Source organism: Ovis canadensis, chromosome 26 (genome assembly GCF_042477335.2).
Source record: "Ovis canadensis isolate MfBH-ARS-UI-01 breed Bighorn chromosome 26, ARS-UI_OviCan_v2, whole genome shotgun sequence".
Classification (NCBI taxonomy): domain Eukaryota; kingdom Metazoa; phylum Chordata; class Mammalia; order Artiodactyla; family Bovidae; genus Ovis; species Ovis canadensis.
Window position 1 is genome coordinate 35,421,019 of NC_091270.1, and position 25,534 is coordinate 35,446,552.

Genomic DNA, 25,534 nt, shown 5'->3' on the forward strand with positions numbered 1-25,534 from the left:
TGTGAGTTGTGTTAGATAAAATGGCAGATACTTGTTCCACTTAATTAAAACAAGAATCATTCCCTGAATCTTTATCACAAATGTGATTCTGAATTTTTTGCTATTTCAAGTGACTTTTAAAAAACTTATTCCAAAAATAATTCTTTCTCAACAGGGAAAAAAAATTATTTTTCCAAATCAGTAAATGTTATTTTATAAGAGTTTTAAATGTCTACATAATGCTCTAATATATTGTTTAATCTATTATGTACTATTAGATATTGAAACTAAGCAGGACCCTGGGGGTTCCTGGGCATGAAAGCCTTTCTAAGTCCCCATTTTTGGTTTGTAGGAATAGACTCCAGTCTCCATGACCTTGAAAGGGCAAATTCAAACAGTCGCTAATCAGGGATGGGAGGAGACTGGGAAACAAAACCTCACCCACCCCCAGGCCAGACTAAAGGCATGGGCGTACCCTGCTCCTTATTAGCAACTCTGCCCTTAAACCTGCTGTAAAACTTTTCAACAAATCATCCCAGGTTGGGACACAGCTTTTCAGGGCACAGGCCAGCTGTGTCTCTTTGCCTGGCAAAGTAAAAGCTATTCTTTTCTATTTCAGCCAAAACTCTGTCTCAGATTTTATTCCGATTGATGCACAGAGGCTGAGTTTTCAGCATCAATATTTAGATTGTTTCCAAGTTTACTGCTATAAACCATGCTCTGATAAACATTCTTAGTCATATCTTTACACTGACAGGTAGTACTCTTTGGATGTAAACACACACGTGTTCTATAGTAATACCGCAATCTCACCAGAGAAAATTTAAATAATCTTCTATTAATAATTTTATTCTCTAGGTTCTCTGAGAACAGTGAATTGCTATGGCTTTATTTCAGCAACTCTGAGTCTGTTCTGGACTAAAGAAAGCTGAGACAGGTAACTTTTGTCAGAATGTGTGGTTAATTGGCATCCACTATATTTGACAGCCCCTAAAACCATATGCAAACAGACCTTGAAATGCAAGAGACACACTAGCTATGGTTGGGATCCCTTTCACAGAAGAATCATTTATCTCCTTACTTTATATTTTATGTAAACCTGGATTCTGTAACTAAGATTAGGTTCAGCTGAACAGCTACCATACATACAGCATTTCCCAAGGAAATGGAAACAGCATGGTCCCATTTGTTTTCTGTCACCAACTGACTGAAAAAGATCAAGACTCTGATTCCATCATTTCCCCTTTTTAACTCAAGGAAGGGTTTTTAGGTGAGGCTGGTGGTGCCGAGTAACCCGGTAGCATCCTTTCGCTTCGGACCCGTTTCTGTTCGCGGTAGTGGCTGGAGGCTTTGCAGGTGAGAAAATGGCATTTGTGAAGAGTGGATGGTTGCTGCGACAGAGTACTATTTTGAAGCACTGGAAGAATTGGTTTGACCTGTGGTCAGATGGTCACCTGATCTATGCTGATGACCAAACTCATCAGAGTGTAGAGGATAAGGTCCACACGCCAGTGGACTGCATCAACATCTGCATGGGAAAGAGTGTCGGGATATTCACCCGATGGGAAGCCAAAAGACTGTATGCTGCAGATTGTTTGCCAAGATGGGAAAACCATGTCTTTGTGCAGAAAGCTCAGATGATTGTTTGGCCTGGAAATTTACACTCCAGGATTCCAGGACAAACACAGCTTATGTTGGCTCAGAAGTCACGTATGATGAGACAGCTGTGGCTTCCTCCCCACCTCCTTACACAGCATATGCTGCACCGACCCCTGAGCAGGCATATGGCTATGGTCCATACAGTGGAGCATACCCACCAGGAACTCAAGTTGTCTATGCTGCAAATGGTCAGGCTTGTGCTGTACCCCATCAGTACCCGTATGCAGGGCTTTATGGACAGCAGCCTGCCAACCAGGTCATCATTTGTGAGGGGTACCGAGACAACGACAGCGATCTGGTGCTGGGCATGCTGGCCGGAGCAGCCACAGGCATGGCCCTGGGGTCTCTGTTCTGGGTCTAGTTCTAGAGTCCATGGAACCTCAGTGTGCATAGCTTCCGATACCCCATGTGCAATAATATGATTTGCAAGGCATTTCTGTTATAAATGTTTTTAGTAATAGGTTTAATAGTTCTTTTGAAAGTAGTGACAAAATGCTTATAAGTACATAGAAGTACTGCAGAGAAAGCTTTGGACTGCTGTTTAGCTAAAATGTGGACTCTGGCGGTGGCACTCGGAGAAGGCAATGGCACCCCACTCCAGTACTCTTACCTGGAAAATCCCACGGACGGAGGAGCCTGGTAGGCTGCAGTCCATGGGGTCGCTAAAAGTTGGGGACGACTAAGCAACTTCACTTTCGATAAAAGGTTTAGATGCTTAAATAAAGACATTAGACAATTTCCCTCTCCCATCTAAATCTCCAGGAAATACTGAAACTGACTTTTAAGAAGCAAATCTATAACAGTGCTGAACTGTAAAGTAAAGGGTTCCATACATAAACTGACAACAAACTCTGAGGAATCTTAGAAAGATAAGAGAAAGATTTAAAAAGATGAGATTAAAGGAAAAGGTAAGTGTTTAAAAAAATTAAATACAGGACAACAGTCCTGTCTGTCCCAGAAATCCATGGGGTGGGAGCCTCGAAAGTGGCAGCACCTCAGGAAGCTCCTGACTCCCAGGCAGTCTCCATCTCCAAAAGACAACTATCAGCTTGCCCCAGGACAAAGCCAGTCATTCTTATTCACCTATCAACTGAGGCAGGCCGAACGAAAGACCTACAAACAAGACTACCAGGAATCTTAAATACAGAGAAGGTTTGAACAAAACAAAAGCATTAGAGGCATGTACCAAACTCAACAAGCTCCAAACACAAAAACTCAGACTTAGAATTAGAGGAGCAAAGAGAAGACTATAAATTTGTTACAATATCCTCAGGGGAACAAAAGAAAACAGCACTTGAGTTACCAGTCCAAGCCTGTACCTTTCTGCGCAGGACAGGACAATAAATCCAGAGACAGTTGTTAGGACAAGGAATAGACTGTATTTGGAAAGCCAGGGAATCAAGAAGACTGTAGACTCAAGTACTAAAAGTGCCATCTTGCCTGAGGAAGAGTTCAGGCTTCTTTCACACTAAAAAGGGAGTAAGGTCAAGTATTTCCTGTTTCTGGTCAGCCACCTGTGGGGAGGTGCTAATTTTCTCCTTTCTGAAGGCATTCACAGGTGGGGCTCATCAGGTATTTTACCTTAATGCTGATTACTAGGGAGGCAGGGTTTCTAGGGATGGACCTTTAAGTGTAGTTGAAGTTTATAGGCAACTGCTGCTGCTAAGTCGCTTCAGTCGTGTCCGGCTCTGTGCGACCCCATAGACAGCAGCCCACCAGGCTCCTCTGTCCCTGGGATTCTCCAGGCAAGAATACTGGAGTGGGTTGCCATTTCCTTCTCCAATGCATGAAAGAGAAAAGTGAAAGAGTGAAGTTGCTCAGTCATGTCTGACTCTTAGCGACCCCATGGACTGCAGCCTACCAGGCTCCTCTGTCCATGGAATTTTCCAGGCAAGAGTACTGGAGTGGGGTGCCATTGCCTTCTCCGTTATAGGCAACAACCCTTTATTAATTAACTTGTAATAGAATACAAAAGCTCTTCCCTATTATACTTGCTTACAAACACACACACACACACCAACTCTTCAGTAGGCAACAACCCTTTAGTAATTAACTTGTAACAGAATACAAAAGCTCTTCCCTATTATATTGCATTCACACACACACACACTGGCTGACATGAAAGTGAATAATTAAGAAACTTGAAATTTAAAATAAATAGTTGAATAGCTGGTTCACTGCTCTGTTTGGAAGATGCTTCATACTGTACCCTGCTCTTGGAGAATGCTGATGCATGTTAGCATAAAGGCTTTTTAGAAATTCTAGAGTACTCAATTTTGTTTTCTGTATGTTTGACACAGACCACTTATTTCATAGCTATTTTTGAAACACTGCTCTGTAGAAGACATTGGATAATGACAGAGATGTGCAAAGAGCTATAGGAACACAGGAGAAAGAACTTAACCTAAAGAAAGGTGGGGGAAATGCGGTCTTTGGGGGAAAAATAGTATCTGAGCTACATTTAAAAGTCAGGTAAGAGTTAACCCCAGGAAACAGAACCAGGGAAATAAGGTGTACATTCCAGAGAGAGGAAGGACAATTAGAAAAGCTTCAGTAGGAAATAACACTGGGTCTCTAAAAGTCTCTGTATCTTTTGCCATTAAAGAAACTTCACATTGTGTCTGCTGACACCTTTCCACTAGTCATATCACTATCTTCTGTGACAACCAGGCATTAAGCTAAAGAAGCTGGCAAGAGTTAGGAAGCCACTGAAAAGAATAACATCATCAAATCCAAATTTTAAAGATTACTCTGGCACCCATGTGGAAGAGAAAAGGGAATAATGGAGGCAGAGAGAATAGTATGAGACAGTGGTAACACAGATGACTAAGTGAAAACAGGATGACCAGGTTTCTGGCTTAGGTGAGCAGGCAGGAGAGACAGCTTGGAAGAAATTCAGAAGTAGGAGGGGAAGAGTAGATGTCAGATTCAACTAGCAATGAGAAATGATTACCTGTGTGGTAACTTTGTTTTTTAAAAGCAGGTATGGATACTACTATGTGGAAAATTAACTAGAGAGAGCACTTGACTGTTACTATCTTTTAGGAAAAGTATTCTTATGTACCAAATTAAAATTCCCTTAATTATGGGATTGTTTGATATACATAATTTTTAAGTTCACTGTTAGGAGTTCAAATTATAGAGTCCAAATATTGACATTTTGTAGGTTTCTGTAGCTTCAATAAGTTGTCATAGCAGATTCTTGTAGGATTTTTTACTGCAACAAGGTGATTTTCTTTCACAAGGAAGTTTTATTCTTAGATATCTTTAAGAGTTAGATAATGTACATGACAGAAGGCAGTTGCTTGTAGTACAACACAGAGTGACTGCAAACTGGTAAAATGGAGAAGAGCAGTCCCAGTAAACACAACAGCCACTCTTAAGCTCAAAGCAAATATTGCTATGTGGGAAATGTTGCCAGATCTTTCTATTTTGAAAGAAAAGTTGGAGGAGACAAAGTCTGTATGAGAAAACTTTGTATTTGCTGCTAAACTTTGCTGTGAACCTACAACTACTCTAAATAATAAAATCTATTTTTTAAAATTTGGATATTTTAATGAAAAAAATCTCACACTATGTTGACAACAGATCCATTAAAAAAAAAATACAGCACTGAACCGGTTAAAACATATACACATATCCTCTCATTACAAACTTTTTGTGTTGTAAAGTTTGTATGTGAGTCCTTTTGAGCTGACAGTAAAAACTACAAAAAGAAAGATTTGGAATCTAGGCTTACTCAGAAACACATGAGTTTACAGAAGACAGCCTTATACCTGAGAGCAGAGGTTAAACTAAACTATACCATAGCAGACTCTCCAAAGAAGTTACAGCGTTTTTAAAGATTTGGGTAATCAGAAAGAATATCGAAGGACTGGTAGCAAAAGAAAATTTCAAAATGATGTTTATAGACTATGGAGATAGTCTATTGTATTTAAGATACAATTATATCTTAATTGTATCTTAAAAATCTTATATTTAAGATACAAATATAAAATAGCAGGCATTTATAGATACATTTTAGTGTGTGTCAGATAATATTCTAGTCTCTCTACATGTATTGTCTGAAACCTTTCAAAATTAAATTTTACATTTCATTTGTGAAGAAAAACTCTCTGGAATGGACTTGCTTTCTGAATGGAAAGTCAGAAGTAGCCCTGCCAGAGACAAATGAACTGGAGATTTGTGAGCGATTCATTAACAATAAGTTGGCTAGATCCATGTAGGCTATGAGGCAAAGGTTGTAGGCACACTGATTCCATGCAGTGGAAAGAAGGAATACAATCTGTTACCTGCATACTGTGTGTCAGAAACTCTAACAAATGTTTATATATATTACTTAAATATCAACAATTCTGCAGGATAAAAATCCCAATTCCTGATTTTACAGATGGAAACTAAAGCTCAGAGTTCAGCTAAGTCATGCTGCTTTTCCTGATGTCATTAATTTTTGCTTGTTTGCATTTATTTTCCTCAGATTCATTTTGTCTAGCATCTCATATCAGAGTGAAACAGAAGAAAGCAATTCCAATAAATATAATAACTCCCAAATCAGATTTTCTTTTTGAATATAAAATAAAAATAGCACCCGAATTACCACAAAACAGATTATTAAAATGAGAAAGAGAGAGCTGATCTCCCTAAGTAAAAGGTAACAAAGACACTATTTGTAGAACTTTGAATCTTTGCAGTTAATCACAGACAATACCATTCACAGCACAGCTTCAGGCTACTGTTTCAGAGCTAAGGAAGTAAAGTAATAAAGAAGCTAAGGAACTAGATATGTGAGAGCGGAAAAACCAGGATAGTTAGGATGATAACTGTTGATTTACCATCAGATTCTGGTATTTTCTGGCTGTCAGGTGCAGTACAGGGAGATACTTAACAGCTTCAATTCTAAAGAATCTTTAAATACTGGGATTAGTGTGTAACAACTGGGATAGTTTCAACTCCAAGTAATTGAAAAATCAGTTCGAACATGTGCTTTATTTGTATGTGTAATATAAATATATATGTATAATCTTATACAGACAGAAATCTAGAGGCAGGAAGGTTCCAAGTCTGGTTAATTCAGTATCACAATATTATCACAGACTTTCCATCTTTCTACTCGACCACATCCAGTAGTCAGCCTACCTTCCTTCATGATCTAAGCAGTTCCAGGCATCACATGTAACACAACAATATCCAAAAACAGAAAGAGGTATTTCCTTTTAGACATCTCTATTACTAAGAAAATGTTTTGTGTAGCTCCCCAAAAGACTTCTTCTCCAACTCCGCTGACCAAGATTAGATCAAGTTTCTGACAATAACTAGCGGTGGGAATAAGACCATCATCACTGGAGTAAACAATCACTATTTACCCATAGAGACTGAAGGGGCTTGGCCTCCATTAAAGAAGTGGCCCTGCAGACCAGGAACCCAAAAAGGTAATGTTCTTCCAAGAAATCAGAAGAATGGAGTTAGATGGGAAATCAACAGTGTGGCTTAAAGTAAGCTTCTTCAGGAAGTACAAGAAACAGAATTAGTTCTACTCTTGCCCCATAAGATAGTGGTAAGTTGAAAATTATGATGACTGTACTTAGAAAGTGGCATATATTACTTCAGCCCAGTAATCTACATAACTTCCAGTTTCCATCTTCAGAGCAGACGGAAACATGCTACTATATAACAACTTTATGGTCATTATGACAGTGTTCCGTGTGCCCTGCCTCGCCAGTAAGGCTTAAGAGCATTTCTTAAGGTAACTAAAAATGAAGTTTAAATTAGGGAAAGGAAATTAAAGAGACTCTTTCCTGATATGGGATTTTTTTGAATTATAAGTAGTTAAAAGAAAATAGAAGTTGGAAGGTAGATGAGAGAATGGGGTGGGGAAAGGTTGAGTGAAAGTCGCTCAGTCGTGTCCGACTCTCTGCGACCCTGTAGACTACACAGTCCATGGAATTCTCCAGGCCAGAATACTGGAGTGGGTAGCCTTTCCCTTCTCCAGGGAATCTTCCCAACCCAGGGATCAAACCCAGGTCTCCCGCATTGCAGGCGGATTCTTTACCAGCTGAGCTATCCTGAGAAGAAAAAAAGTGAGACATTGATGGCAGAAAAAAGAGCTGCTGACCCTATAAATGGAGAAGGGACAGAGTATAAAACATGAGGTAGGGGGGCGGAGTGCAACAATATATTAATATTCATAATTGAGGAAGTTCTGTAGTATTCATTAAAATACCATTTGAAACAGTCTTTCAACTTTTAGAGTGCATTTTCAGAATAACCAATTGCAGTGTCTTTTTGTACAAAAAAAGTTGTAGTATTGAATTTTCAGAATAACCAATTGCAGTGTCTTTTTGTACAAAAATCTTTTTGTACAAAAAAAGTATTGAATTTGGTCATTCAAGCAACATACTGTCCGATACTGCACAGATGTTTCATTTTTACCTGCCAGTTTTAAAACGTATGTCATAAGTTAAAAGGGCAAACTTAACAACAAGAATAGGTGAAATTTTTTTCTGGGACCATACCATTCTTTAAAAACTGCCATGTACATGATCTACTTGATTGTCACCAGAATTATCCAAGTATAGTTTATAAATGTGAAATATTTTGATAAAAACTTCAAGCATTTTTTATGAAAGAAATTTTAATAAAGCAATTAAAGGTAGCTGTTCATAAAATATCACAAAATACTGCAGATAATGTCACACGTCTAATTATATGTCCATAATTTCTGGCTCAAAAAATAAATTACAAATAAAATAGATCCTTTCTGCTTTTGACGCAGGGTATTTACTGATCCTCTTAAGCCAATTACAGAATTCTTGGATTAGCAATTCCTGCCTTCAACTCTAACTTTGTTTGGGAGACACACACAGAAAAATACACAATACATTTCACATCAATCACTTCTGTTATTTACCAGCTGCAGCAGCAAGGGACTTTGGAATATTTGAAAATTCAACTCCAACCTCGAAGAATAAAATCTGCCAGCTGTGAGAATATCTAACAGAATATCCTAAAGGCTTAAAAACAATTAATTCCAAAGGTATGGTTCTAGAAAGTATTTTGGCAATTGTAAACAAACAGCCTTCCAAGGTGAGAACTTTTGTTATGTTTATTAAAAAAGGAGTATCCTTATTTTATAAACATATTTTGTAAGAGTAGCTCTTACAGGTTAGTAGAGAAAACCAGAGTCAGATTGACTTGTAAGGGCTCTATGAACTTAATTTTCCAAAAAGAAAGCTACCATTAAATCAAACACCATGCTATTCTTTCCTGTTTAATACCATAAATTCTCACCTTTCTAAAGTTCTGAACAGCAGAACAATTGAGAAAAAGAACCAAGAACACCTGAGGTTCAATCAGCAACAGGCCTCTAGAGCCAAACCGATTTTGCAATGATTTTTTATTCTAACAATATACCTAACTTAAAACGATTCCATACTACAACTTGTTTAGAAAAAAAATTAGTATAACACAAAAAATGGCTCCTAGAATTAACCAATTTTAATACCTCAATATATATTTCAAATATATGAATAGTCTATTAAGATGTTGATATCTTTCCATTAAAATACATGCTGACACGTAAATATAGTTGCATAATTCATATAAAGAGGCTGTTCTAATTTTTTAAAACCACTAGAGGTCACAGATACCTGCAATAAAAACAGCTGAAATAATCTGAATTGCAAAATATTTCTAAACTGACCACGCTGAAAATGAACAAAACGAAACAAAAACAACGCCAGCAGAACAAGCAAAATGACTTGAAGCTAATTCCTGAGTGTAGGAACAAGAATCACAAAGTGAGAAATGAACCGACTGATAGGTACCAGCTGCGGGGAGCTGGGTTAGAATGAACAGGGTAAATCTATTAGAGACTTAAGAGGATTGAGTACGTTACTCCCAGAAGAGAACTCACTTAAGAAAACTTTGTTTTCCCCTTCCTTTAGGGTTCAAAGTTTTTTTCCAAATATAGTCCACTATTTGTGAAACTTGAATTGCGAAGGGTAATCTCCTTTTTAGCCAAGTATAGAATTTTAACAATTCGGCCAACGCGGCAAACAGGTGGCTAAAAATAAAGGCTGGTAAGGAAGCCGGGCAAAGCAAGACACACTACAGACAAGACAGGAGACAGAGTGCAGTCGGCAGCGGTGTGTCAGGGGAGATGAGGGAAGTCGGAATTAGGGGAGCTGAGCAGTGGTGGGGGCGGGAGGGTGGGAAGAGGGTCCCGGAAGAAATCCTGAACGTCGGTCAGGGATGGGAGAGCAAGCGTGAGACCCAGGACCAAGGGAGATATGTCCAAAAAAAAAAAAAAAAAGCGCGGCAGCTGGCGGGAGTCGGCCTGAGGAGCTGCGAGTGTGGTTAGCACCAGCCCGCCCTCCCGCCCTACTTTCTTCCTCCGGTCGGAGAGGCAGCGGCCAGTCACCTGGAGTGTGAGTTCCGGAGGGACTCGATCAGGCGCTGCTTCTGCTGCTGGAGGCTGGTGAGACCACCGGGAGACCCAGCTGAGGAGGAGGAGGAGGCGCTCTTGGTCAGGGGGAAGAGCCAGCTCATCCTCCACGGGTCCCCGGGCCGCGGCCCCGGAAGGCTCTGGCCTGCTTCTCCCAGCGGCTCAGCCCGGCGGTTCTCCACCGACAGAGGAGGAGCGGGCAGGGAGAGCCCGGCCCAAGTGCTGGGCAGCCGCGTCTTCTCTAAGCAGGCCCGGCGGGGGGTCCTCGGGGCCGCGGGGGCATGCTATTGTCAGTGCAGCAGCTGAAAAGAAGGGAACTCGCCGCTCGAGACTGGCGGTCGGTCCTAACCTTCGCGGCCCTGACGCCCCAGCCAGCCAGCCAGCCAGCCCGACCGCTTTAACTCTCCACCGCCTCAGCCTCCGTCACCTGCGTGCCCCGCCCCCTCTGCGGATGGCGTCATCATCCGGCGCCCCTGCCCGGACGCGCGAGAAGCGACAGCGCAGCGCGGTGCGGCGAAGCTCCGGCTCCCCTTTCCCCCTTGCCCGGCGAGCGGTGTCTATGGGGCACCCGCTGCTGCCCCCGCCGCTACCGCCACCGCCGCTGCCGCCGCTGGGTGCTGTCTCTATGGCGAGGAGGAGGAGGAGGAGCGCGAGCTCAGCGACACAAGTAGATCTCGCGTCTACCTCAGACTTGGTGGGGGGGAGGGGCGGGTTGGGGAAGTAGGAAGGGGGCGGGAACGGCGAACCTGAGAGGGCGCGCGATGGCGCCAGCTGGAGCGCGGCGGCCGCTGGGACGGGCCGAGCGGCGGGTGCGGGGGGGGAAGGTAATTGGGGCTGGGGGGTCTGTCGAGGGGGTGGCGCGGGGTGATGACGCGAAGGCTTTGTACCTGGGGCTTCAGTGGTGCGGGACGGAAATTGGGAGTGGAGGGCGGTGGCCTAGACCGTCAGCTCCTCGCAGTCCTTGCGGCGGGGCTTGGAGTCAATCGGGCTCCAGTCAGTGGTTATCAGCAGCCTTCGCGCTGGCTCTCTGCCAGGGAAGAGAGTTATCTATGACTTGAATGTGTCTGTACTGTCCTCGCGTTTCGTTGGGAACCCGCTGTTCGGAATTGGCTACCTCCAGTAACGAGAAGGCCTCTGGTGCCGCTTCAGGTCTTCTGGAAGTGTAGTAGAGAGCGAGATGGAGGAAAGCAATGTTCAACGACAGGGCCTTTCCAAATTGTGTGTGTGTGTCTGTGTGTGTGTAGCCGAGTGAAGAGGGTTATAAAGGGAGTAGCCCTTCGATCTTTGGTTTCTGTTCTTAGAGCACGCGAGGTTACATTTGTGACTGTAGAGTTATAAGAAGAGGTCACAACTCCTTTTTACACTTGTCTGTTACACGGTTTTTTCAAACTTGTGTGAAAAGCGAAAGAGGATCCGGAATTTCCCCGCTTAAGAACCAAAATGTTGGTCTGTACTGTTACCATGAAACCTGTGTTTGTAAGAAACGTGACGTGTGTTTGGTAACCAGGGAAAATGCTCGGATTTTTAGGAAATTAGAGTTTGAAATGCAGAGACTCTATCGCTTCCCTTCTTTCTCCCATCAGCAGTTACAGACATTGAAACAGTTTCTGTGGCTATTCTTTATTGCTCAGAAAGAACTTCTTAAAAGAAAAAAATTATTTACTTTTGGCCCCTCCCATCTGACCTAAATAAATTCTGGTAAATTTTGTAGTTAAATCAGACTTTGAATGTTCAATTAGGAATAAAAGCAAGTACTAATACTGCCTTTGCCCTAGTAACATCTGATCTTGTTACGTCTTTCAGTATGTCACTTTTCATGTTTACCTGAAAAGGGATGTCTTTATAAAGTTTTATTCAGAGAGTGAGTTGAATTCAGAGCAATTTTTTATTAATGGGAAGTTTTTAAAAATGATTAGTGTGTATGCAGAAAACACTTTTTACCTAACATTAGAACCAGGAAACCTGTGTTGTCCTTTTCCTCCTACTGATTAGTGGTGTGACTTTAGACAAGTCACATCCTAAACTTTGATTTTCTCATAAATCAAGGACCTCAAATAAATATCTCTTAGGTTTCTATCAACTCAATCATTCTGTGATTCAGATTCCTGGTATAACTGATTCTTATTTTGACAGGTACACAAATAAAGGATAAAGCATTTACGAAACAAATCTTCAATCAAGTATAACATTTTGATGCTTGGCAGCTAGACTCCTTGTGCCCTCACTATGCCAGCAGCAACTGTAGATCATAGCCAAAGAATTTGTGAAGTTTGGGCTTGCAACCTGGATGAAGAAATGAAAAAAATTCGTCAAGTTATCCGAAAATATAATTACGTTGCTATGGTATGCCTGTGAGCAAAATCTTTAAAATGCCTTTTATGAAAGAGGATTTTAAAACATCTTGAATTCAACCCTTCTGGTTGATTTTTTTTCTAGGTATTTAATGAAAATAATTTTGTCAATGACCTCCCAACTAAAGACCACCAAGAACACACTAGTAATGTGACAAGTTGGGTTTCTTACTCATTGCATTGAGGGAAAATTCATTCTTAGAACCATGGGGTTATTTGCGTAAGCGAGCGTTAGAAAGACCTTCTAGGAATTGGGGTGTGTGGCAGTGGTTTTAGGAAGGGAGTGAAGAAGTGGGGCTCTGCTCTGAACTTCTGGGAAGCTGGGGTAATTCCACGATAGGATATCTTAATGAGTCTCAACTAGAATGAGAGAAGACTAGAGTGAGGCTAAAGCTGTAAAGAAGCAACAGTCACTTGTTATTTAACATAGAAGGAGGTTTGATCATTTTTATGGTTTGGACAATGTGTTTTTGCATATGTTCAGTTATGATTACAGACTGGCCTTGTCTGATGTTATGGTGTGCAATTGTTTATATTCAGCAGAAGACCCATTAGGACCTAGCTGTGAATGCCAGGTCTGCTCCTAGCAACACTAAGGCCTGATACTAATACCAGATGGAGCTCCTAGATGTCTTTCTCAAACAAAAAAATTCAGATCTTCCATTGAAACATTGTTGATCTGTAGTTTTTTGTTTGTTTTTTAATTACCAGTGGAATTCCGTGAACATACTGTGTTGTTAAACATTTCTAGTTTTGCATATACTGTTCACTCTGCCTAGCCTGCTGCTTTTGGGAGGGGCAGGTTGGTTGGTTAAAATATGAATATTTGAATGTACACAGATAATGTCCTATTTAATAGATGTATTTTCTTATCCATAATTAGAATGAAGTTATTTTTTACGGTAGAAATTAATAGTGATCATTTATTTCTCAAATGAAAGCAGTGACAACTTTAGATATGTGATAGCTTTCTACAAGAATGAGTGGTGGCATGCTGTCTTTAAGGGTATGTTTTCTCTGGAGTGTAGAGAGTACTGTTTTAGGCCAAAAAAGTAGGAGGGTTTTGGTATTTATCTAAATACTTACTTCAGAAAAGCAATTTAAAAGTATGGTACATTTTCTAGTCTTTTTAACCGTCTTCATTGGTTTTAATATTACAATACTACGAGCATAGTTTCACATACTTGTTGAAAAACATGAATTTGTAATTTTCTTCCTCCTTCCTCAGGAATAGAGTACTTAGTTACATTTATTATGTGTACATTATACATGGTAATTTTTTCCTGATATGATATTTAAAGTAAGACGAAGTCATTAAGTTTGTGGTTTTATGGTTTTGAAAAGTAATACTCTTCCTAGTTAAAAGGTACATTGTAATTGAACATGAATTGTGTAGAATATCACCCCTAATTCTTCAATGTGTACTCAAAATTAATTATTCTAGGAATTTTGGGATTGTGGTTTCAACCATTTAGTAAGTAATGACCCTTAAAACTATTTTACAGGACACCGAGTTTCCAGGCGTGGTTGCAAGACCCATTGGAGAATTCAGGAGCAATGCTGACTATCAGTACCAACTGTTGCGGTGTAATGTAGACTTGTTGAAGATAATTCAGCTAGGACTGACATTTATGAATGAGCAAGGAGAATACCCACCAGGAACTTCAACTTGGCAGTTTAACTTTAAATTTAATTTGACGTAAGTAGGAAATAAATTTAACCCAAACTTGTTTTTTTTAGTTTAATTTTAGAAATCAATTTCCATCAGGTACAACAAATGAAATTTGGTATCGCTACCCTGGAAATATTTAAAACCTAAAATTTCAAAACTTTGTTTCTTCTTTTTATTATGGGACAAAAAAAAAATCAGGATAAAGAAGACTTAAATGCTGAAACTTTTGAGTTTTAGAGCTGTTATTTTAAAAGCATAACTGCCACTATTTTGAAATTTGGAAAACTGGGTTTTGAAAATATTTCTTGATAGAAAAAGGATAACTTTACAACATTAATTTTTCTTTCGAACTTTGTGTGCAATTTGAAATATATATGTCTTTGTTGTAAAAGTTATCCTTCTCATGAAGAGATTCTTATCATGGTTATAGTCCATTGTGTGAATAGAAGGCTCATCAGAGGTGATAATAAGATCATTCCTAGAAACTTGGGTGCATTTTCCTTTCAAATCAGTTATTGCGTCAGCTCAGCCCACAGAACCTTTTACAGGTTACATATGGGAGAAGTATTTAGTATCCTCGAGCCTGGTGTTTCTTTTAGGAAACAATTTGGAATCTGAATTCTAACTCAAGTCCTGGGTCACAACCCAGTTTCTTTACTTACAGTACTTCTGTATAATTGGTAAGAGTAGTCTTGATAGCTTAGGGAAGTTTCCAGTGTTTTTGGGTGAGGGCAGATTGTTTACAAACTGACTGTAAGATGGGGAAATGCTGAATACATTCTGAGTATGTTACTATTCTGCAGTATCCTTCTGTTTGACGGTCTCTGCTTGTTTCATATGATCTTACAACCAATTTGCAAAATAGTAAATGAAGCTGTAGGACAATTAATGGTGGTAGTGGTGGTGGTGGTTAGTCCCTTAAGTCTTGTTCAGCTCATTGTGACCCCACGGACTATAGCCCACCAGGCTCCTCTATCTGTGAAAGTAGGCAAGAATACTGGAGTGGGTAGCCATTCACTTCTCCAGGGATTTCTTCCTGATCCAGGGATCAAACCCAGGTTTCCTGTATTGCAAGTGAATTCTTTATCATCTGAGCCACTAGAGAAGCCCCAGTTGATGGTAGTGCCATTTAAGGACCTCTGTTCTCTGTAGTGTGATACTTAGCGTATGTAAGATCTAAAAACAAGCAGGGGTGATGAGCTTAGAGGAGTGTTATCAGTGGTGTAATAGTATGGCTTCTAATTGCATTATGTTTAGCCTGACTCTGTTTTCACTCTGTTGGATTTAATAATATACTCTCCAGAACTTTGTCAAGGGTGAAAGGTACTTATCTCTATTTAGACTGATTAAACATTTTATAAGTTCTTTAATTCTGAAAATTCCCTTTTCTCTTTTTCCTGAAAGGTAACCCTTTTAAAAATCGGTTCTCTACCATTTCATTTGCTCTATATTGCTTTTTTCCCAAGCTGATCATCAGATCCTTGTTCTGTACTAAGGTAGTGCTATGATCTCAGTATGTGAGTAGTAGGTGACCTATCAGGGTCTCAGTTTTGGTAAAATAGACATTTTTCCTTTCTAGAAACATCTTTGGTCTTATAACAACTGCTTTGTTATTGTATTTTCTGAAAGACGTTTTTTTTTTCTTGTACATTTTTTCTCATACAGCAAAACTCATGCTGTAGTTTTATTGCCATTCATCCTAATGTTAATATCTTGAGAGATCTTTAAGGATGTAGTGAAAAATATCATTTAGTAGAAAGGGTCAGTTGGAAAATAAAACCGGTTCTACCTAATGTGGAGAAAGAGCACCATGAATCTTGGATATTTTGAAGAAAGGTAAAAATTGACTTTTATCGAGTTCCTAGAATGGATGTGTCAGCAGCAGCGCTAGGTCCCAGGGACATAATGTTGAGGAAAGTTGGTCATGGTCATTATAACTCTTCCGTCTGCTTTCTGTTGCTGAACTCCAAGAATTAGAACTGTTAGGTACTGATCAGTGTTTGGGAATTTGCTCTAAAGTGAATTTGGACTTGATACATACATGAAAAGTAAAGTAGAATATGATATTTGATCATGAAACACCAGAGTACTCACCCAGGTCTCTCTCCTGGAGATGGCGATACAGTATGTCCAGCTGTGGCACTTGTGAATCCATATTATTGACAAGTTAATCTGAGTGATTATTATCATTGGGCAAGTTTGGGAAATACGGATTTAAATAGTGCAGTACTCCCTGGTAATATAACATTGAACAAAACAGACAAAAATCATTGCCCTCTTCAAGCTTAAATTGTGATTAAGAGAGAGAGCGTAAAAGTAAAGTGAGCATATGGCCCAGAATAATGTGAGCCTGGAGAAGGAGTCTCTTATGCCTTTGGTTGGTTATAGTTGCTAGAGCATGTCTCTTAGTGAGCATCTGGGCATGATGAGTGAGATTCTACTTGTTTAAAGTACATGTTTTAGTATAACAAGGACAGTAATATCTGTTGTGTAATTGAAAAAACTTGTATTGGGTTTATTCAGATATCCTTTTGAAAGAGTTTTCTGGCATAATTTTCCAGGGAATTTTGACTTAAGATTAATTGTTGCAATTCCTGTTTTTAAATATTTCATTTGCTAGTTTTATTACTTTTCAAAGGCAATATTCCTTTTGGCTTAGTTTTATTAAAGCTTTTATAGAACTTTCTTTTGCTAAGTGGTAGAAATCAGTATTCTCACAATTTTCAAAGTAAATAGAAACATCCAGTGGGCACTGCATGAAATACTTTCCATTCTCAGAAACATACCTTTATTTTGATCACTTTTTTGATTTAATATAGTATTTTGGATACCTTTGTGCTTGTGCTTGGATATTAAAGATGGTTTTCTTTTTAGCTTAAGTAAAATCTTGAAAGATTGGTTTATATTTAGATTTCCTGGCTTGATTTTTGAGAAGTAATCTTCTAGGAGTAAGGCTGTTAGAAGGAGAAATTAATGCTGCTCCAGCAGAGTCTTTGATTTTAAACAGCTTACTGCTGATTGGAACTGTTTGAGAGGCTCATGGTAGTGAGAGGATGCAACTCCTCCTTCTTTAAGACAGACTGTGGTTTAACGCTGGCACAGCAGGAGTTTTCCCTTCAATCTCTCTCCCTTCTCTCTGCTGAGAACCTGGGAGATAGACACAGGCTTCACCACTGTGGCTGCAGCTCTGTTTGGCAGCATTAAAATGGCTGCTGAGACTGAAAGCCCAGATAAGAACATGTCTGTTACTCTGTGGTGGTAGCTACGGTGAGTAGAAGACCCTTTTTCTTTGTTTGAACCCAGTTAAATTTACTTAATTTGTGAAAGGCTAATGAGATGGATAGTAAAGATTAAAATCTCACCATTGGACTGTTTCAAATGATAATTTGCTGTATGAACATTCTTCTAAAATTAAGTTGACCTCTGTATTTCAGTCACATTTACCTTCCGTATATATGAAATGTTGGAACAAATGGACTCAGGCCCATTCTCTCTTGATATTTCTGGCACTGTAGTTGTAGATGTCAGTGGGAGAAACATAGTTTGAAATATGGCACTTTTGAATGTTGTCTTTCTTTTTCTCCTGCCAGGGAGGACATGTATGCCCAAGACTCTATAGAGCTGCTCACAACATCTGGTATCCAGTTTAAAAAACATGAGGAGGAAGGAATTGAGACCCAGTACTTTGCAGAACTTCTTATGACATCAGGAGTAGTCCTCTGTGAAGGGGTCAAATGGTTATCATTTCATAGGTAAAAGACTGCATTGCAAATGGTATTTGTGTTACCATTTTCTAGCTGCTTCACACTTGACTTGGGTCATGGTGTCAGCATTTCAGGCTTAGTTCAGCAGAGAATTGGCTGCCATATAGCTCAACAGGCTAATGTTGGTCTCCTTAAAGGTTCATTTAACGATGTGGGATCCATTTCAGACTAAGGGAGACAGTATTGCATAGTGGAAAGAGTGGAGGCTGAAAAAACAGACGTTGGTTTAAGTCCAGCAACGCCATTTGGAATCTGTGTTATTACATAGGTTTATTTATTTAATAAATAGAGTTAACATTTTTAAGCCTTAGAATGAAAACATTTATCCATCAAAAAAAGTTGTTATCTACCGTATGTCAAGCAGTTTGATAAGATTCTAGGAATTAAGTTACAAAATAGGCTATAATCTCTGATTTTATTGTTTATATCTTGATATTCCTTATGGTTTTCAATGTTAAAGCTTTTTTTCCCCTCTTTTTAAAGTAAGAAGTAAAACTCTAAACACTGAATAGAAATTTTATATGTACTGTCACTTTAAAAGGTATGTTAAATAGCCTTTCTCATCAAATATTTAAGTCCCAACTATGTGTCTTAAGGGAAAAAAAATGTCAAGATGTGACACCTGCCCTTTAAAGAAGTGGAGAAAACAGTACATGTGCTTTAAATGGTGGTACAGAAAGCAGCTTGTCTGAAAAATCTGTGGGAGTGGGGCTCTTGGGGGAGGGCATCCTGTGCGAGATCTTAAGGAAAGATTGACAGGGAAGAGAAGGGGTGTGATTGTGGGATGGAGTGCAGGGAGGTATAAAGCTGTGGAAAAGCCAGACAGTAGGGACAGGATCTTGATTTGAGTATGTGGGAGTTGGCTTTTTGTTCTCTAGATACTAGTTCTCAGCCTTTACTTGCTTCACTTCTTTCATGTACAACATTCCCACTAGTATCTCTGAGGGATTGAGATAGGAACAAAATTTTGAGGGAAGAGAGTATTTCTTTATAAAATTACTTAAGTGAAAATACTTTGGTAGGGAATTACTGTTTGGGTTTTTGAAATGTATGATTGTATTATATAAATGATGGGAAGACAGGCATTATTTTGTCTTCTGAGTGCCAGTTTTTCTGCTGTCTTTGACATTTTTGCCAAGTCTCCTTTCATCTCTATTTTTTGAGACATCTGCTGTGGACAGTTTGATTTTAGAGAGTTCTCTATTGAAGGATCTGCTAAATAGTAGTTCAGTGACTACAGTCCTAGGATAGTTGTAGAGATTTGTATACTAACATTCCTGATAGATGATATGACAGGTTCTTATCACTGTCTGTGAATGATGGCATTTCCTCATTATAACTGTAAATGTGTTTCTCTGTTCTTTTGTGCATTTTTTCTGGTTCCTTTCTTTTTTCCTCTCCCGTTTATGGTGTGACTCACTTAAAAATTGTATTGAAAAAAAACGTTTTTTTCACTTCTGTGGTTTTTATGGTCCCTCTTCTGTATTCTTTAACCCTTTCATAGTGGTTATGACTTTGGCTACTTAATCAAAATCCTGACCAACTCTAACTTGCCTGAAGAAGAACTTGACTTCTTTGAGATCCTTCGATTGTTTTTTCCTGTCATTTATGATGTGAAGTACCTCATGAAGAGCTGCAAAAATCTCAAAGTAAGTCTTTAAATGGTTTTATTTGTAATCAACATGCTATTCAGAGTGGGTAACTGACTTAAAAGATGCTGGGTTGGATGTTGATTTAAATCTTATTTTTAAGTTTTATATTAAATGCACATTATCTGATTATACATTGTCATCTGATTCCTTTTTTGCATAAAAAATAGTTTATAAGAAATCCTTATTCAAGGCTTCATTATATATTTGCAGAATAAGCTTTAGCAAGATTCAAACCAAAGATCATATTCTTGTCATTCTTTTGCCACGTTGAACATGAACTAGCACAGAATCTGAGAGTTTGACACAGAAATGCAACTTCTCCCTGTCTCCCAACACATAATCTTCCCATGTAGGAGGAAGTCTCAGGACCAGCAGTGTGCAGCTAGAGTCAGTCATGTAGCAAAAAGAGTTTCCCCTTCAGCTTATATTGGTGAGAGGTTATATTCTCAGGTTTAGTCATAGGGTCATGTTCCTATAAAGGGATTTTTTTCTTTTTTTTTTCCTCCTCACTACCAACCCATGGACATCATCTTGTTAGTAGTAAATGCTGGTAATTGGGTATATCCTATCTAAACAGCAGCTTACATTCTGATGCTTATTACCATGTGTGTAATGATTTGTTACTTCTAAGCATTAATTCTTTCCAAAAGAAAGTGTCTTTATCAGGAAAAGATAGATAGACTTAGTTTTAGAGTGAATTCACTGATAGGGGTACAGACTCCTAAAGAACATAGTGGTTTTATTTTTTCAGGTATGTTTGTGCTTAAGCTGTAACTCAAGAAAAACATTTACATATAAGTTGTTGCTTCATAGAACCTACATCAAGGCTGATCAAGTTTGCTCCTCCCCAGCTTTTTAGAAGTGCAAGGAGTCATACTTTTAGGAGATGGTGAAAACTTTAAGAGTTTTACTTTTATGTAGGAAGAAATAATTTAGGAATTGATTTAAGGAAGCTTTGCTTTTGACAGATGAACTGAAAATCCTAAGAGAAACAGTCTTTGGGCTGAAGTTTCCTTACCTCATTACAGGACATAGCATACCATTTGGGAAGTTTTTAAGAAATACTACTTCATGTTTGTAGTACCAAAAAAAAAACAGAATTCTGTGCAATCTGAATAGACTTCTTCTGTGACTCAGGTGAACTTACAGTAGGCTGTCCTCGTGTCTCTAGACAGCATATCCCTTGAAAGAATTGCATGCTGAGAAGCCAGGGCCTAAATATTCTTATCTGGCTGTGGAAATACGCTTTTTAAATTTGACATGTCTGAATAGTGACAGTTTGGGCGAACAGAGAACCAAATTGTTATTGATTATGAGTATGCTGTTGAAAATTTTCTGAGCATATTAGACATTCTGAATATGCCCTGAGTAACTGGCAGTGTTAAAATTTAGGTTGATGACAAAGGTACTTTCTGACGTATAGTCAGCCATGCTGAATGCCTACTCTGTTGCTCTCCTGAGCAGCTGCTAATGATACCTGATCCTTGTGCTGTTTTTAGCCCTGAAGCAACTGCTGTGCAAAGCACTGTTGCAAGCTGTGACGTAGGAAAGGGCTAGTTTGCTGGTAGAGGCCTTAACAGTTTAGAGAGAAATTTCTTTGTGTGCATTTTGTCATTCGTCCTGATGTTTGTTTCTTTGCTTTCTCTTCTCCTATTTCCCCCTCTTTATTCTCCTTCCTTCTTTCCTTCTCTCTTTATTCTTTCCTTTCCTTTCTTTCAATCTCATTATCTTTCCTTTCTAATCCTAGCAGTATTTACACAGGTGGGTGTTGAGCAGACCCTTCTAAAGGGTTATATTCTCGTAACAACATACTCTTTTTCTTTTTATCTAACAAAAACTGTAGTCAAGGATTGATTAGTCATAAGAGCTTTGTTTTGTGCAAATTATTTAGATGAAGCTATTTAGAGATATTTAGATGAAACTTTTTATATGAAGCTTAAGAAAATTTATAAAGTACCTGCCTACAGTCCATTTTATAAGAATTGATGGATGGAGAGATGGCCTGTGAGTGTACTTTGTAAACGTTAGCCTGTGTTACCTTGTATATGATCTGCTGCCCCCATATCTTGAGGGAAATTACTTGCCATTACATGCCTTAAAGGGTATGATGAAGATAAATTTCCCCAAGTAAGATCTAATTTTCTATTGAATTATAAACATCTCCCACATTCAACAAATGCATCAGTGATTCACATTCTCTTATTTTCTGCTGATCTTCATAAGGTCCATCTTTACTGAAACTCATTGCTGTTTTGATCATTGTCTATGTTGTATAATTTTTGAATCCAGATGTTGCAATGTTTTTCTTTTGACAAGCAATTTTTCTTTCTTGTAGGGTGGTTTACAGGAAGTTGCTGAACAGTTAGAGCTGGAACGGATAGGACCACAGCATCAGGCAGGATCTGACTCATTGCTCACAGGAATGGCCTTTTTCAAAATGAGAGAAGTATGAAGACATCAGTGCCTTTTTCTCAGTTGGTTGTTAGGTTGAGAACATTAAAATATAATGGCAAAAGTTTCAGGGGCAATAAGTACATATTAAGTGAAGATATAATTACAGTTGCCATCTAAGTTATATCCACCACACTTGAATGAAAGTAATCAAAAATTAGTCATCTTGAAATGCAGTTCAGAAGGAAAAAAAGAAAATAAGTTCTTAGTAGAATACGAAACTTAAACTACCTTAGAAATTATGTAGGTCCAACCATATTATTTCTTAGATGAGGAAGCCGAGGCTAGAGGCAGTAGCGTTCATCCAGGGTTACATTAATAGGGGAACTCCAGAGTACTTCCTGTTAATCACATTAGTGTTGCTTCTGTCAGGTCAAGGAATCCATATAATTAAGTTTTCCCTGGCACTGTCTTTTCTTAGGTATTAAACTTGCTGTACTTCAGTACTTTGAGGATTTACAGAGTAGGACTCATGCTGTTTAGTTGATTCTTACAAAGAGGTTTTGAATTCTAAAGAGGTTAAATAAATCTGAAATAGTAGCTAAGTCAAAAATCATGTTGGGCAGACATTCCTTAAGAGGCAAAAGGCAGAGATAAGTTCTTCAAGTATAAAGAAGTCAGCTACAGAAAAATGAAATTTAATGAATCCAAGTCTACTCTTAGGTTAAGTGATGGGCACAGGTGTACTTAACAGATAAATGGAAAGAAAAGAAAGCCAGTTATGCGAAAACAGTGGACATTGTTGCTTACAAAAACGTTTTCCTTTTTGCAAAATACTGTAGAATTCTTTAGAGTATATCTTGTTAGACATTAAAGAAATGACTGAGGATAATTCTGGGAATTTAGAGCTTTTTGTAGAAATGTATTAATAATACGTGTAATAGGAAGCATATAGCTATTTTGCCAAGTGGTATTGATTCAGAAGTGATTTGGACTGTATTCCTGACAAGTAAATATTTTGTTTTGTATGTTTTCATAGTGCTCCATTAGAGAATTAAAAGACAACCTTTTGCGTTCTCAGCTTTGCATTTAAAAATATGCCTTGATAGTTGGGTTAACGGTGGATTCTCTGCTATTAATTTGTTATCTTTATTTTTCTTGGCTTTATTAAGGATAATAACCTGATGTGAATTTTCAGATTTTGCTGTCCAGACATGTTTGGGGGTTTGTTTTTAGCCAAAGTCTTGGCCTTTCACATAGACTTAAGGCTACTTATAAACCTTAGCCCCTTCTCCAACCCATTATTGGCTATTTTTATTCATTCTCATGATTAAGTATTATTAAATTAATGGACTAAAAACGCCTGCCATTTTTCCATTATTACAAATTCTCATAAAATGGTCTGAGTGTTAATAGGAAAGGCACTGTGTTTACGTAGTTTTTGGTAGTCTTTTTCTTTGATTTCTTTTGAACTCTGTACTTCTTAAGAACATCAGTCTTATATGTTTAATTTAAATGTGTGGCTTCAGAGGAGCACCATAGATAAGAGCTGTCATAGTTAAGGAATAATCAGTACTTACATTGCTGAAATATAAATTACCAGTCGTACCTTTTGGTTAAAATTATCTTTTTTTTTTTCTTCCAAAATTCCTTTTTAGATGTTCTTTGAAGATCATATTGATGATGCCAAATATTGTGGTCATTTGTATGGCCTTGGTTCTGGTTCATCCTATGTACAGAATGGCACAGGGAATGCATATGAAGAGGAAGCCAGCAAGCAGTCATGACATGAAATAGTTCTCTTATTTTTATTTTATTTGAGATACACACATGCTTGTATATAGGTTTTATCTCTGGTTGAATCCCTTGGACAGTAGACATTACTTTTTTTTTTTTTCTTCATAGCTTATTTTTCTGCCTCTCAGCACTAAGTATCTACCATTCCTATCTCAGATCTTAATAAATAGAAAAGTATTCAGGTTCAATCCGGCCTTAAATACACTTGTTAGTAGGAGTGTGTGAGTGGGGAAAGCTACACGGTATTGAATACTTTGATAAACTTCACCTACTTGAGCTTGGTTTGTTTTTTCCCGTTCCTAAATTAACTAGCACTGACTGTAATTTATTTCCCTGTTTCATGTCTCCTTTCCATTCTGCAGGAGTTTTAGCTATTTGAGATTGTGGACCATCAATTTTGCACTTTAGAGAGTGATTCTGACTCAAATCCTCTGTTTTATCAGCAGTTTTGGTTTTCCTTGCTCTTAGCTGGAAAAATGACCATCTGCCAACTTTTACCATATTTACTTGTTTTTGACCCATGGAATATAGCACATGCACTGTGCAAATGGTTGAATCTGCAGGACAACAAAAAAGAAAAGACAAAAAACTACTGAGGAGCTTAGTAACTGCTGTTTCTGTGCGTAGTAGTTAACCTTCCAAGCACATCTAGTGTCTGTCAGTTTCTAATTGGCATGTGTGTAGGCTGCTCTGTGACTGAAGTGTTTTTCAAACCAGCTTTACACCCTTCAGGAAAAATCCTTTGTGATTGGACATTTAATGTCTGCCGGGAAACTGGTACCCAAGATGTTGAAGCTGCAGTTATTTTATGATAGCACACTTCCCTTATCTGCTTCTTTTTATTCCATCTCTGTTTACCCTTATTTTAAAAAATTTTATAGCCATATTTACAATGCTCTTGATTTGTTGACGCCACAAATCAATTTCATTCAAATCCAAAGATTGCCAAGTCTTTAGGTATATTTTGTACCAAATTAAATTACAAAAAAATTCGGGCTTTCATAGTTGCTACAAAGATAAATAATGGAGAAATTTGGTGCAAAACAACATAATACAAAATTATATATTTATTAGCTATATACAGTATAGCTAATAAAACTACCTGAGGAGTGTAATGCTTGTTTATTTTTTTGTGTATATCTTTGCAATCTATTTTATATATATTGACAAAAGAGACTGTGAAATATTTAGCCATGTGGAATATGTGACCAGACCAGAGCATGCGTAGGAAGGCATTTTGGTAATAATTAACTGCCCTGAAGTGACGGACTACAAGTTATGATGTGTGTCATCTGCACTTCAATCAGTAATATTAGCAAATCTCCAAATGTTAGCCACATTAGTTTGTTTCCCTTGTACATTCTTTATTCATGATACTTCAATGCTGTAACTGGGTGGTCCTTTTTAAACAAAACATTTGCAAAACAGAGGGATTATTTGTTTTTAAAGCTTTTGTAAATAAAGGCTTCAGAAATGTTTTCTTATATATGTTGGTGGCTGGTAATTTTGTTTTAAAAATATTTGGGATATTGTGGTTTTTTGTTTTTAAATTTCGGCAACTGAACAGAACTCAGTAATTTCGTTTACTACATGATTTTTAATGTCTTAATTGAAAAAAATCAACCTGAGCCTTCTACAGGACAACAGTGTTCGCTTATTTTTTTTATGCATACCTCTACCAAATGTTAAGACTTGACTTCTGACTCCCCTTTCCAGGGATGCATTTATTCTGAAAGACAAAAGTAAATGCATTTGATCTAACTTACTGTGGCTTCCTTTTAAAGTCAATACAGCAGGTATCTAATTGGTTTCTTTTTCTTTTGATC

At 38.3% G+C, this 25,534-nt stretch overlaps 2 protein-coding genes and 1 pseudogene across 4 annotated transcripts in view; 2 read left to right on the plus strand and 1 right to left on the minus strand.

Annotated features, from left to right (window-relative positions):
• VPS37A (VPS37A subunit of ESCRT-I) overlaps positions 1 to 10,820 on the minus strand; it is a 36,027-nt gene extending 25,207 nt beyond the window's left edge. Inside the window, exon 1 of the mRNA XM_069573333.1 lies at positions 10,058 to 10,820. Within this exon, the coding sequence (XP_069429434.1) occupies positions 10,058 to 10,185 (128 nt within the window). The 5' untranslated portion in view covers positions 10,186 to 10,820. The remainder of the gene's footprint in view (positions 1 to 10,057) is intronic.
• LOC138431115 (pleckstrin homology domain-containing family B member 2 pseudogene) lies at positions 1,288 to 1,999 on the plus strand (annotated as a pseudogene).
• CNOT7 (CCR4-NOT transcription complex subunit 7) lies at positions 10,061 to 25,194 on the plus strand. 3 transcript variants are annotated; one of them, XM_069573336.1, is made up of 7 exons: positions 10,061 to 10,748; positions 12,215 to 12,424; positions 13,938 to 14,131; positions 17,695 to 17,856; positions 19,373 to 19,517; positions 21,856 to 21,966; positions 23,570 to 25,194. In XM_069573336.1, exons 2-7 carry the CDS (start codon positions 12,308 to 12,310, stop codon positions 23,696 to 23,698), a joined length of 858 nt encoding a protein of 285 aa, XP_069429437.1. In that variant the 5' UTR covers positions 10,061 to 10,748; positions 12,215 to 12,307; the 3' UTR covers positions 23,699 to 25,194. The 3 variants fall into 3 exon arrangements, with proteins under 3 accessions (XP_069429437.1, XP_069429439.1, XP_069429438.1); XM_069573337.1 differs by having other exon boundaries at positions 10,561 to 10,905; XM_069573338.1 differs by lacking the exon at positions 23,570 to 25,194 and having other exon boundaries at positions 10,525 to 10,748; positions 21,856 to 21,972.
• Positions 25,195 to 25,534: the final 340 nt, after the last annotated feature.